General features: G+C 42.3%; 1 protein-coding gene across 1 annotated transcript in view; it reads left to right on the forward strand.

Moving 5' to 3' along the window:
- Nucleotides 1–13,192, forward strand: part of ptprq (protein tyrosine phosphatase receptor type Q) — a 70,813-nt gene that overhangs the window by 14,597 nt on the left and 43,024 nt on the right. The window contains exons 15-23 of the mRNA XM_072695226.1: nucleotides 65–162; nucleotides 731–896; nucleotides 1,539–1,799; nucleotides 2,193–2,353; nucleotides 6,582–6,693; nucleotides 8,120–8,346; nucleotides 10,448–10,517; nucleotides 10,633–10,832; nucleotides 11,980–12,220. Of these exons, the coding sequence (XP_072551327.1) occupies nucleotides 65–162; nucleotides 731–896; nucleotides 1,539–1,799; nucleotides 2,193–2,353; nucleotides 6,582–6,693; nucleotides 8,120–8,346; nucleotides 10,448–10,517; nucleotides 10,633–10,832; nucleotides 11,980–12,220 (1,536 nt within the window). The remainder of the gene's footprint in view (nucleotides 1–64; nucleotides 163–730; nucleotides 897–1,538; nucleotides 1,800–2,192; nucleotides 2,354–6,581; nucleotides 6,694–8,119; nucleotides 8,347–10,447; nucleotides 10,518–10,632; nucleotides 10,833–11,979; nucleotides 12,221–13,192) is intronic.

The raw sequence follows: 13,192 nt of genomic DNA on the forward strand, positions 1-13,192 counted from the left end.
CTTTAGGCCTCATTTGTTTAGCTAGGTGATTTGTTCTTCCTTCTTATCAGTTTTTATATCGCAGTTCCAGCCCCTCCTGATGACCTCACCTTTATTGAACAAGAGGGAAATGCCATGTTCGTCACCTGGACACGCCCACATGGAAGAGTGGATGGTTACAGGGTAGGTCTGTGGTCGCTTTAATGCTTCAGTGATGAACACAGATCGATTATTTTCTCATTTCTAATTATCTTGTTTATTATTCATATTGTTTAGAACAACAACAACAACAACAACATCCACAGTGGTGAAGTTATGAATCTGAGAACTCAGAGATATATAAGCTGTTATGACTTGTGAAGGTATTCCTATAAAAGCAAATGACCAGCCAGTAATGTGTGTGTTTGAGTGTGTGTGAGTTACACTAAGGCGGTCGGGGGGAGCAGGACACCTGTTTAAACTTTCATACTGACTGCCTCACCTGAGACGTTGCCTAGCGACGCCCCTCAGTTCTACCTGCTCAGGTTACTGACTCTCTCAATAATACAGGAACCCAAATCCCGCATTATACCCCACCGCGAGAACCAGAGAGCAAGAGAATGTGTGTGCTGTCAAAGTCTTGAGTTGGGAAACTGTCTGGATGAACTTTCCCATAGAATACACATTCAGAGAGGTCCGAGTTTCTCTCCCGCCACTGCTTTTATAGCCCACTCCTCTCCTTTCCCCTCACCTTCTCATTCTTTCCCTGCAGTTGCGCTACGGCCCTGCGGCGGACATTCATCCCCTTCACCAGGTCGATGCCCGTGGCAACGGTGTGAGGATAAATGGCCTGACCCCGGGAAATGATTACAAGTTTGAGATTCAGTCCTTCCTGAGGTCCGATTTCAGCCAGAGTGTTTTCAAGAACGTCTCCAGTAGTAAGAGTCTGATTCTGGTGTTATTGTAATTACCCAGTCGTTATCTTACCCAGCCTTACTCATCAGCCTTTATGCGCAGCTGCTCATCTAATTATGGTAATCTCAAAGCTGTAGTTTCTGGTAATTAGCCAATTAAACGGCAAGGAGCTGCTGGCTAGGCTTCCATGCCTGACTCTTATAAGTCTCATAACTTTTATTATGAATATGAATCCATATACAGACCCTTACACTTTATAGATGAGGAATGTCAGTGACGTGTGCCCCAATCAGCCATAACATTGAAACCACTGCAAGGTTCTTGGAGGTGATGTGTTGGAAGCTGGTTGGAAGAACCGACTTGAGATGTTCTAGGTCACGACGGCTGGGTCAGAACATCGCCAAAACATCAGGCAGGTCAGCACCTACCAAAAGTGCTCCATGAGCACCTAAGACCCATTGATGCTCATGGAGGCCCCGCCCACCTCACAGGACAACTTACTAGCGTTAGTCTTGGTGCCAGACACAGGGCATCAGAGGGCTTGTGGAGTCCTCACAATATTAGGCAGGTGGTTTTAATGTAATGGCTTTGTAATCTAATGTAATTGGTTTATGGTGTGCAGTTCAGTGATACTCTCGTTTTTCTTTGACCAATCCTTTATTCAGGACCTGCAGGTGTGTGTTCTCTCTATGCCACACACACCAACGCCTCGTCTGCCACACTGGTGTGGGACACTGCTGCTGGCCAGTTTGACTTCTACAAGGTGACGGTCAGAAACCACTCGCACCACTGGGTGTTCAACATGAGCGCACACACTCAGGAGTACACGCTGAGCGGCCTGAGGGATGGCTGCTCCTACAACGCCACGGTGGAGCGAGTCAGGAACACACTCAGCGGGGCAGCTGCCAGTTTCACCATACACACAGGTTACAGCAATCATTTAGTCTCTACTGTCCAGGGAAGCCTTTCTCCCCTCCTCGTCTCACAACTCCCCAGTTCTTCCACTGCTCCACAGCCCAATGCTGGGGGGCTTTATACCCCTCTATAGCCCACGCCTGGCATTAGGCAGCATGGAGCCAATAGGTTCATGATGCTGATCTGCTCCAGATAGTCCTATTCTATTGGCAGTACTTCTCTCTACAGGGATTAGACAAGCTGTGTGTGTGCATTTGCACATGGGTGCAACTTAAAATAGCTGAATGCATTCATTAGAAGGGGTGTCCACAAACATTTGGTCATATAGCGTATTACACCCATGCTGCGATATTTAGTGTTTTAGCTCATCTTCTGAAACTCATTTGTGTTTGTGTGTGTTTCAGTCCCTGCTGCTCCTAGGAATGTGTGTGTGGTCAGTGTGTCTCCTCGTTGGTTCTCCCTCCGCTGGCTGCCGTCCTCTGGATGTGATCAGCAGTATTTGCTCCAGCTTATCCCAGACCATGGAAATGTCACAATCACAAACACAATGGATGGGCATTTACAGGTACAGAGCTGGACAGGCCTTCATGCTGCGTCATTGTATGTCTGTGTGTGTGTGTGTGTGTGTGTGTGTGTGTGTTGGCACTCTAACAAAAGAACTGTTTGAGTTGTATTTCACCACAAGTTTCCATTCAATTAGCAGAAATAGCCACACAGCATTCGCTGTCCAGATTTCCGTTCTTCCACCTTAATGTTAAAATGTCCGGTAATTTCTGATCAGATGGTTTAGGGTTGTGTTGTATTCAAAGTAAATAATAAGGTGGATGCAGAATAAGGTGGATGCAGATAAAGGGTTTGTTGATTGTAAAGGGTTTGCTTTGACGTAGCTATGCTAACACAGCATCTTGATGGCAGTGGTGAAATGCCGATCTGCACCAAGAACCAAGAGCGGCTCGGCTTGACCCTCCGTCCTTCTAGATCTACAGAAGACAAGCATCCAGGCTTTTTCATCCAGGTATTACAGATGTAGGCCAATGCAGTGTTAGGAGTCTTGCCCAAGGACTCTTATTGGTGCAGCGCAGCATAGTCACCCAGACCGGGAATCGAACCCCAGTCTCCCATAGCTTATTATCTGTCCTGCACCAAAGTGGTGGAACGAATGACCTTCCCTTGAACCTCGCTCACTGTCTTCCAACTTCCGGCTCTTCCGAAGAGTGCTTGGGCGAAGTGTAGTGTTGAGTGCTGTGGTCTCCAGACTGACTGCTCTATCTAGTAGTGTCTCAGCTTAGAGGGATCTTTTGGATCTTAGCCGATACAAACTAGCTAAGGGTATTTTCTGAGTAAACAGTGAAGCGCTTTTGTAAGTCGCTCTGGAGAAGAGCGTCTGCTAAAGGCCTTTTAGGTAAAAGTAAAAATTTGCCTCCATTGCTTTAGACCAGCTGTAAGTTCGGAACCAATGGCTTCTGGCAGTCCACTGCTTACCATTGCACCGTTGTTTGAGGTCACTAGCACACTTCCCAGCTTCATTGTGTCTAATATGAGGATGAATGGTCTCTCCTAATCTTCTGTCTTTCCATGTTTCTGCACAAACTCTGTCCAGCACACACTGGCTCAGCAGCCTCCCTGCTTTTGAATGCCAGGTGTCAGGTGGTAGGGTATCTGTATCGGCTGGGCGGAGTGTGAGAAGGAAGGTTGGAGAATGCAGGTTAGGAAGAGAGAGAGGGAGAGAAGCAGAGAGAAGGCCATTAAGTATTAATGCCGGTTAGTTGCGGTTGCGTACCAGTTGGTTCAAACCTGGAGCATTCGTCCTCCGCGGTCCAGCCATTCCCTCAGCCCGCCGGTCTCTCTCTCTCTCTGGGGGGTCAGCATGCTGCTCTGCCTGCCCCTGCTGCTGCTCGGCCTGTGTGTGGCCCTCACCGGCGTTCAGGTAGGCCTGCTCGTCTCTGTCTCTGAGCGACACTCATGTGCCTTCTTCTGTCCTGACACTGCTGTCCTGGTGCTCCTCTGTTCAGAGGTCTCACACACACACACACAGATTCTGGCTGGCGTACCTACAGCTGCGGACGTTTCTCAGGGTTACTCAGTTGTATTTGTGTTGGATTGAGGTCATGTGACAGCGTTCAGACGTGAGCTGAAGTTTAGTTGTGGTTGTGAAAGATGGAGTCATGATCTCTGTTATGTAAGATGTTTGATCACTAGGCTCCGTCACTTTGGATAATGCGTGTATTCGTATCTCGCGCCTCTTATGTATGATGTGTTGGTGTCTGTATAACATTGAGTAACTCATATTCAGATTGTAACTCAAACAGACTTTGTAGATATATTAGTTCATGATATGATGATGAATTCTCTGGTTTTATCCACTTTCTTGCTTGATTTCTGCAAGATATCTGTATACTGTGGGTGGTGTGGCGCAATGGATGAAACCACTACCAGTCAGTGAGCTACCACAGCATGTAGGAGACTGGGGTTAGATTCCTGGTCTGGGTGACTATGCTGCTCTACACGATTCAGAGTCCTTGGCTTGGGCAAAACTTCTAACGCTACATTGGCCCACCTCTGTAATACCAGTGTATATATATATATATATATATATATATATATATATATATATATATAAATGCACTGCTAGCGGCTAGTTATCCACCCTACATGGATTTGCCACTATTACCATTCTTACCTTCATTACTATGATTATATTAGTTTTATTATATTATATTAATATTATTTTATGATGATATCAGCACACCTGAGCAGAGGATCAGTCTTATGTGGTGGTACAGCGACATTTTATCAATAATTTATAAATACTTCTGATCAGAGGAGGATGGGTTGGGTCCCTCCTTGCGAGTCTTGGTTCCTCCCAAGGTTTCTTCCTCCAGCTCAGAGGGAGTTTTTTTGCCTGTCTCTGTCCCTCTTGGTTTGCACAATGGTTTTGCTGAGCTTATGTCTTATTACTGGATCCATGTACAGCTGCTTTGTGAGAATGTCAGTTGTAAAAAGTGTTAATAATAATAATTTAATATTATATATATATATATATTACAAAAAAAAAAAATATATATATATATATATATATATATATACAAAGCTGAGTTATCTGAATCTGCAGAATATGAACGGCATAAAGTCCCAACAGCAATGTGAAAGACTAGTGGAGAGCCCGCCGAGACAGGAGAGCTGTGATTGGCCGTCGAGGTTATTATTTCAGCATAGTGATTTCTGAATGCTCTCAGAGTTCAGATATTAGTCCTGTGTTTAAATGTTCCTGCAAATAAATAAATGAATGCTCTAAATTGTAAATATTTTATTTGGAATTTGGGGGAAATGTTGTCCATGGTTTCTGAAATACAGCACAAATGTTCATTTCCCTTAAACACACTGCCTATAAACAGTAAAACCAGAGAAACTGATCATGTAGGGTGGTCTCTTATTTTTTTCAGAGCTATATATATATATATATATATATATATATATATATAAATAAATATAAATGCCGATGGATCAATTTGTCCATCCGTCTATTCATCTGTCTATCTGCCTGTCTATCTGTGTGTCAGTTTGTTTAAGCAGGAGCACAGCGCTCATATTAACTCCGTCATAATAGACCTATTAAGTTGTTTACTGTACCAACAGCTTTCTGTTTGCAGGGGTTTTTGTGTGGTGTGATCTGAATTGTTGGATTGATGTTGAATGCTCTTGTTTATGATCCCCCGTGGTGTGTTTCTGGCTATGCTCAGTTTGAGAGCGTGTGTGTGTGGGTGTGTGTGAGGTTTGACTGGATTGTGTTTGGGTTGAGGTCTTGTTGAGCTCCATTACACTTCAGGTTGTTTTTCTCCGGCTGAATTAAGCTGAATTAACAGGGTGACTCAGGAGGGTGATATCATCAGCTGATGCATCGCGGCCTTCTGCTCCCTGTCCCAGTCCCACACTTCTGGCTGTGCGCCCTGGAAAAGGCAGCAGCTGACATTTAGTGGAATATGTTTAATTAGGGGCGCGCAGAGATAGTGGGGTCACGTCAGCACTGGTAGATGGCTGAAAGGTTATTGGCATCAGATGGATGTTTGTTCTTTACTGATGTTAGAAGCTGAATGTCTGCATTTGATTGAGTTTGTGCCTCTACACTCATCTCATATGGTGACTAGATTGCTCTGCTTTCCCACTTTTCCTATTTATTTCTACCCTTCTTATATTCTCCATTTTTATTATTTTTATTATTATTTTATTTAGTCATAATTACTCTTTGTGTGTAACTGGGCCCTTAAGATCTCAATTTCGTTCCACCCTTTGTACCACATGTGATGCAAATGACAATAAAGTCTCCTTAAATCCTTGCAATGTACAGCCTAATGCAAAAGTTTGGGCACACCTTATTATTTTTCTAAGTAAATAAATGACCGAAATCCTCCACAGGAGACAAACTTCTCCAAACTTCACGATTTCTATTTATCTTCTGAATTTAACATAACAAAATAAACAAAACAATAACATAAAATAATCATTAAACATAACTAATCTAATGTGCCATTACTTTTGCACATGTCATATTGTAATATTTTGTTTGAAATCTGTTCAATTCAGTAAATAAACAGTAATGGTGCTTTAGACTGTGTGTCTGAAGAGGATTTGCTCACTTATTTACTCTCAAATAAATCACATGCCATTTGACCAGGGGTGCCATAACATTTGCAAAACATTATAAGTGCATGAAAAATATCAGCACCTGCCCAGAATTCCTGTATCAGTGCACCTCTGTTTTAATCAGTTTAGGTATGACGTTATGTGTGTTACAGGCGAACGTGTCCAGTGTGAGTCCAGGAACGGCATACACAGTAACAGTCAGCGCAGTGGCCTCCTCAGGTCTCAGCTCTCCTGTCAGCCGCATCATTACAACCAGTGAGTCTGGTGAGTGTGTTGATGTGAGTGGGTGGGATGGTGGATGTTGTTTGGTCGTGTGATATTCCTGTATTAGGATGTATGGAATTGTATTATTACAGTTTATTGTTTGGCCTCCTTACTGAAATACCACGTAGGAGGTGTGGACTGAATGTGCATGTGTGTCTGTGATTTGGCTGAGATGAGATGAGAGATGACAGTGATGATGATGATGATGATGATGATTATGACGATGTGCTACTCGTCGTGTGCACATGTATTATTAATTGTGAGGGCAGGTTGATGGGTGTGATATCAGTTTCAGATTCACTGTAATAGCTGATCCACCCTCTCAGTCGTGGCTCTGGGGTTCATTGTGCCTTGTGACAGCACCTCTCTCTGACCCATATACAAACTGAGAGACCTCCCAGTCACTATGACTCAGGGATTTAAATAATATGGTATTATAATCATTATTATTTCATATTATTAATATTATTATTAGTGATATATATTCGATTATATAATACAAATTGTTTTATTATTGTTATTGTTATTATTAATAGAGTGTAAATAATAATGATCATTTAATAACATGACATTTTAGAAAATTACATTCAGCAAAATATTTTTTGTTCATAAATAAAATCTATATTAAATTGAAATAAATAAAGTATAATGTTTTTTATATGTGTTTCTGGAAGCTTTTTAGCTTCTACAGTAAAAAACATTAATATGTTTAATATTGTTTTTTAGAAAAGCCATAGAAAAGTATTACTAATAATATTAGTTTGAAAACAAAACATCAGGCAGGTAGAAAACTGTATGGAAGACGTTTATTCAGTATTGCAGAATACATACCCATAGTTATTTATTTAAATAAATACTTTTACTACTACTAATAATAATAAGTACGGCTGTCAACATTAACATATGCAATTATATTATGCTAGACAGCATTTTAATTTTAATTAATCACAGAACATTGTTGACATCCCCATTAATAATAATAATAATAATAATAATAATAATAATAATATATTATTAATAAATAATAATAATAATAATAAGAAGAAGAATCCCACACAGCTAAAGAGACTCAGAGAAACTCAGCCAGAGTGAGGTCACGCTGATGTGGTATAGTTTTTTAGTTATTTGGGGGGGGTATTTTTACACTTTCAGAAAGTTTCAGTTTATTCTTTAATCCTCTGCAGGACTGTAGTCGAGCTCTGCAGTGAAAGAAAGACTGAAGCTTTGTTCTGCATGATTTACTTTAATACTTTATGATTTATTGATGAACTCATGAGCTACTCTGGCTGACACTGTTTCAGTACTGTGAGCAGTGTTCCACAGGTAGTATCACTGTGGCTGTCAGAAAGAGAGGCCTTATCATACCACTGTTTAATGTAAATACATGTGTGTGTGTGTCTGTGTGTGTGTGTGTGTGTGTGTGTAGTTCCTCCTGCTCCCTCTAAACCAGAAGGAGAGCGAGTGGGCTCCAATGGAATCCTGCTCTCCTGGCGGATGCCGTCGCCCCCTGATCCCACTATCCACTCCTTCATCATCAGATACAAGGAGGTGTGTCCACACCCTGACCCCACCTTCACTGAGATCACTAAAAGCCTGGACATTCCCGAAACACTGCTCAACACACTCTCACCTGGAGCTACTTATAACATAAAGGTATGCACACATACACACACAAAGCTAGTGTTGGTCAGTTTATTATTGGTCTGTATATATATATATCTCACCTGGACACACACACACACATATATATATATATATATATATATATATATGTGTGTGTGTGTGTGTGTACAACCAAAGGTGTATTCCCATTCATTCCTCAGGTAGAAGTGAGTGGAGATACTAGGTTTTAAAAGACTTCTATAGAAGCTGAAGAATCAACTGAAGCTTTTTACTCCAGTAAAAGTGTAAAAGTACTGGTTTCAGAACCACTTCAAGTAGAAAAGTAAAAGTAATGGAAGGAAAACAAAGGCTGAAAGCTTAGGCCGACCACAGGGGTCTATAGTGCACTACCCCCCCCCCCCCCCCCCCCCCCAAACCCCATTTCTCTAAAAGTCATAATGAGGAGGATGATCTATTAAAATGTTGATGTTAAAAATGTTGGGCTGCACTAGGCTCCTGTTTCAGCTGCAGATCTGCCCATTGAAAATGAAGCATTTCAGTAATATCAGCTCTATTAAAGGAGCGTCTCTGTGCTCTACTGAGCATTAACATGAGCTTCATGGAGGAAAATATGAGGAGTCGTTGTCTAGAAGTTTTGTAAAGCTGCAGAAAGTCAGACTTCAGAGGCGTGTGATCAATAAGCTTTATTGGAGTGTAAATGTGGGGCTCAGTCGGGACGTTTCACTGCAGCTCTCTTGAGTCTCTGCCACGGACACAGTCTTCATACTAGACTACAGACGTCTGCTGTGAGCTCGCTGGAGAGGGACGGGACGTGTGCAGGTGTGATGATCTCTTATAAACCAATAGGGAGTCAGAATGGGGTATGTTTATACTTCTCATCCAATCAGGATCAGACTCACACTTTCCGGATGGGGAGATTTATCTGGAGAGGGTTTTTATTGATGACGAGCCGGAATGAAAACAAAGGGAAATGAAATAGGAGGAACGAGGCTGATTTTAACATGAGGAGGAGAAAGTTCAGATAATTGGGTGAAAATGTGAGAAGTAGAAGTAAAAAGTCTGAAAAATAAAGAATTACTGCAGTAAAGTTTAGAGAACCAACATTTCTACTGTAGTAAAGTAACGAAGTATTTGTACTTATATACAAAGGACGCCCGGTGGCAGGGTCATGGATGCTCATTGATGCTCATGCAGCCCCCCACCCCACCCCAGAACTCGGATCTGCTGTAAACATTAGTCTACCACAGGACACCTTTAAGTCTCAAATCATATATATATATTCTTTTTTTATCAATGTGGATATTTTTATATCTATATTGAAGTAAACATGGAATTATTGAACATTAGAATTGGCCCAATTTAGTACTAATTCCCAATAATAAAAAAAACACTGACCACTGTTGTAAATTATATATGATATAATGTTATATATTTGTATTAGTTATGTACCATATAACCATGTAATCATATGGTTAGATCATTAAAAATGAGGTGAATAAATGGAATAAATTAAATCAAAATTTTAAATGGTTCCCATTCTGTCTGCAGGTGTGAATATTTAAATATTGTAGAGTATCATATTATAATATCCACCCGTTTCAACTCCCTTAAAGAGACAGCTGTTAGTAATTTGCTATGGTTTTACACTGTCGTTGATGGCTTGGGTAACGTGCTGCAGTGTGGACATGCTGAGGGACTCGAACTGTCTGTGGGAAAGTTGCCAATGACATCCATTCCATTGATCTCATTAAATTATTCACCAGCTCTTAATTATTCATCTGGTAAAGAGATCTATGGATCTATGATGGATCTCTGTTTTCCGTTATTTGTCCACTGAATTCATTACCTCGTCACACACCGTCCTTTCAGCCCACTGTCCGAGCATTGAGTGTGTGTCTGTGTGTTTTTTTGAGGGTGTGTGTGACATATAAAAGTGTGTGTGTGTGTTATGTTGTGTTGTGGGGTCATTTATCATGTCTGGATCACATTTCATGGTCTACAGTATTTGATGCTGATTGAGTGTGAGTGTGCGTATGTCACTGTGTGTGTGGTTTGACTGTGTGTGTGTGTGTGTCCTTATTGTTTTTCATCCCCCACCCCACCCCACCCTCACCCCACCCCCACTCTACAGGTCGCAGCAGTAAACAAGGCAGGGACTGGACCTTTTAGCCAATCACTTTACTTTAAAACTGCGGAGGCTCGTAAGACGCTCTCTGGATTTATCATTTGAATTTGCTTATTTCCTGTTTGTGTTTATGCAGTGTGTGTAATACGTGTGTGTGTGTGTGTGTGTGTGTGTGTGTGTGTTGTCTGCAGCTCCTGGCTTGGTAACAAACCTCACAGCCTACGCTCAGAATCACTCCTCAGTGCTGGTAACATGGTTTCTACCAGTACGCATAAACGGACTCATCACCAAGTTTGCTGTTAAGGCCAAACACGCCAGAACAGGCCAGATCGTCCAGACTCTGGAGCTCAACGCTGAGGACATCATGAACGGAGCTCTGCCTCACTGCAATGTAGGCCTGAACTTCAATGTGTTGCACAGCAAATTGGGATGACAGTCTGTAGCAGTATATCCACAGTACTGCTTTCTACATGTTAATAAACCTAAAATTAATATTTTTTAAATGTGAATAAACATAAAGCAACATTGTGCAGCATTAGTTCATTAATATAGCAGCTTTAGAATCATTGTGAGTCTCCACTGGCTGTAAACCGGAGAATAGCGTCTCTGTTGCTGCCACTCCGGGCCTGAAGCGCTGCTACTACTACAGTATAGAGCTATTAGTATAGTAGAGTATTACTCTACCGCCTCAGTCAACATGCTTCCCCACCTTCAGATCAAGCATCTGGAGCTCTCAGCTTGTCCAGAAATGCATGTGTACAGCTGTCCTTTAGCGTGATTTACACTTCCTGACTGTAGGGGGAGCCCAGGAGTTATTTCATCTAACAAAAGCCAGTAAATACTGATAAATTACCCTTTAGCTGTTCCAAACCTGGCTAGTGCGCCCCCTAGAGGCTGAACATTCAGGTTCTGCTGCATCTATAACTTTGTCTCCACTGATAATTAAATCAATAGGATTTCTCACTCTATTGCGTAGTTGTGGGTGGCGACCTTCCAAATGTTAACGCCCCTCTTGGTCACTGTGGTCACTCTAAGTGGCTGCTTCCTACCCTTCATTTGTTTTGGTATTTTGGCACCTGGGCTCCCCCTACAGTTGTGGAGTGTAATTGACTTTTACACCACTACAGTAAATACAGATCATGTTTTGAGCACCCGCCGCAGGGACAGCTGTACACATGCATTTCTGGACAAGCTGAGAGCTCCAGAAGCTTGATCTGAAGGTGTAGAAGCATGTGGGCTGAGGCGGTAGAGTAATACTACAGGATTTTACACTAATATGACTCTATGGGTTACGCAGTGTTACACAGCAGCAGTTCTGAAGAGAGGTTCTCCTCCTGCAGCTCCACCACCAAACCTCCATAGTGCAGTAGCAGCAGTGCTCCGGCCCGGAGTGGGAATGACGGAGACGCCGTTCTCCCCCTGTTACAGTCAGCTTTAAAAGAGATATTGACAGATGTTGAGCTGTGTGTGTGAATGTGTGTGTGTGTATGTGTGTGTGTGTGTGTGTGTGTGTGTGTGTGTTTCTGTCTGTATTCTAGGACGCTGCCGACATTCTGTCTCGTGGAACTCCCAGCCCATCTGAGTCCTCCCTGATGACCTCTGCTGCTTTGCCTTCAGTCACGCTGTCGGCCATTCCTCCAGCCTCCACCTGGAGTGTGCCAATCAGCGTGGGAATGGATAAGCTCCGCCCCTACACAGCTTATGTGTTTGAAGTCTCTGCCTTTACCAGTGATGGAGAGGGACAGATTGCCAGCACTATGGTCCGCATGCCAGAGGCTGGTATGTCCACACACTCATACACTGTGAACAATGTAAAGTCAGGCCAACCCAAGCTGATTAAACACTGTGTAAGATGTTTAGTTTATGGCTCCGCCCCCTCCATCTATTTACTGTTTATTCCCATCTGCAGGTTAGAGCGAGAGCCCCCTATCACATAATTTCCCCAGACTGTGAGTCCTTGCTGGGATTTGAACTTGTGACCTCCTCACACTTGATGATGAGCAGCAGTTAGACTGTAGGGCCGGTCTAGAGCTGTGAAATACAGTAAATCTACCGTCCCTTCTTTCTCAGACACAGAACTGTACACGGCTTCACAGCTCTGGAGTGGAGTGACTGTCTAACTGCCCCCTTGTCAAGCGATTCAGGAGATCATAAGTACATGACCAATCAGTTACATTAACTGTTCCCTTATAACGTCTAGAGAGAACAAAATCCAGGTCCAGATTTGAAGACCTGGGGTCTAATTGATTATATCATAAATCATTTTGATTGATTTTCCTGGTGTTTGTCTATATATATTTGAAGTGTGCTATATACAGAAATCCAGAACCACTGCAGATCTGCAAATATTCAGGTTAACAGAACCAGGACAGAACAGAACCTGGATCAGGTGTAAATGAATTAAGATCAGATCATCCTTATAGTACATAAAGCCACATATACACACTTTAACATACTGTATGCATACACAATGATATATCGTCAATGTCAGGCAAAAACCTTGTATCTTCAGAACAGTATGTAAAAAGATTTGGAGCATTTCTATTGGTCCATTTATCACATTATGGAAAAAAATGGGAGATGGGAGGTTTTTGAGTGACAGCGATGGCATATTCATGTACACTTGTGTAGATCTACATACTGTTACACTGTTATGCCCTGGCCACATGTTGACAAGCACACACACACTCTCTCACTCACGTGTACTCACACACGCTGTTGTTTTCCTCTTTCCACCATCCGGGTAACTGT

Source organism: Salminus brasiliensis, chromosome 13, assembly GCF_030463535.1.
Source record: "Salminus brasiliensis chromosome 13, fSalBra1.hap2, whole genome shotgun sequence".
Taxonomy (NCBI): Eukaryota; Metazoa; Chordata; class Actinopteri; order Characiformes; family Bryconidae; genus Salminus; species Salminus brasiliensis.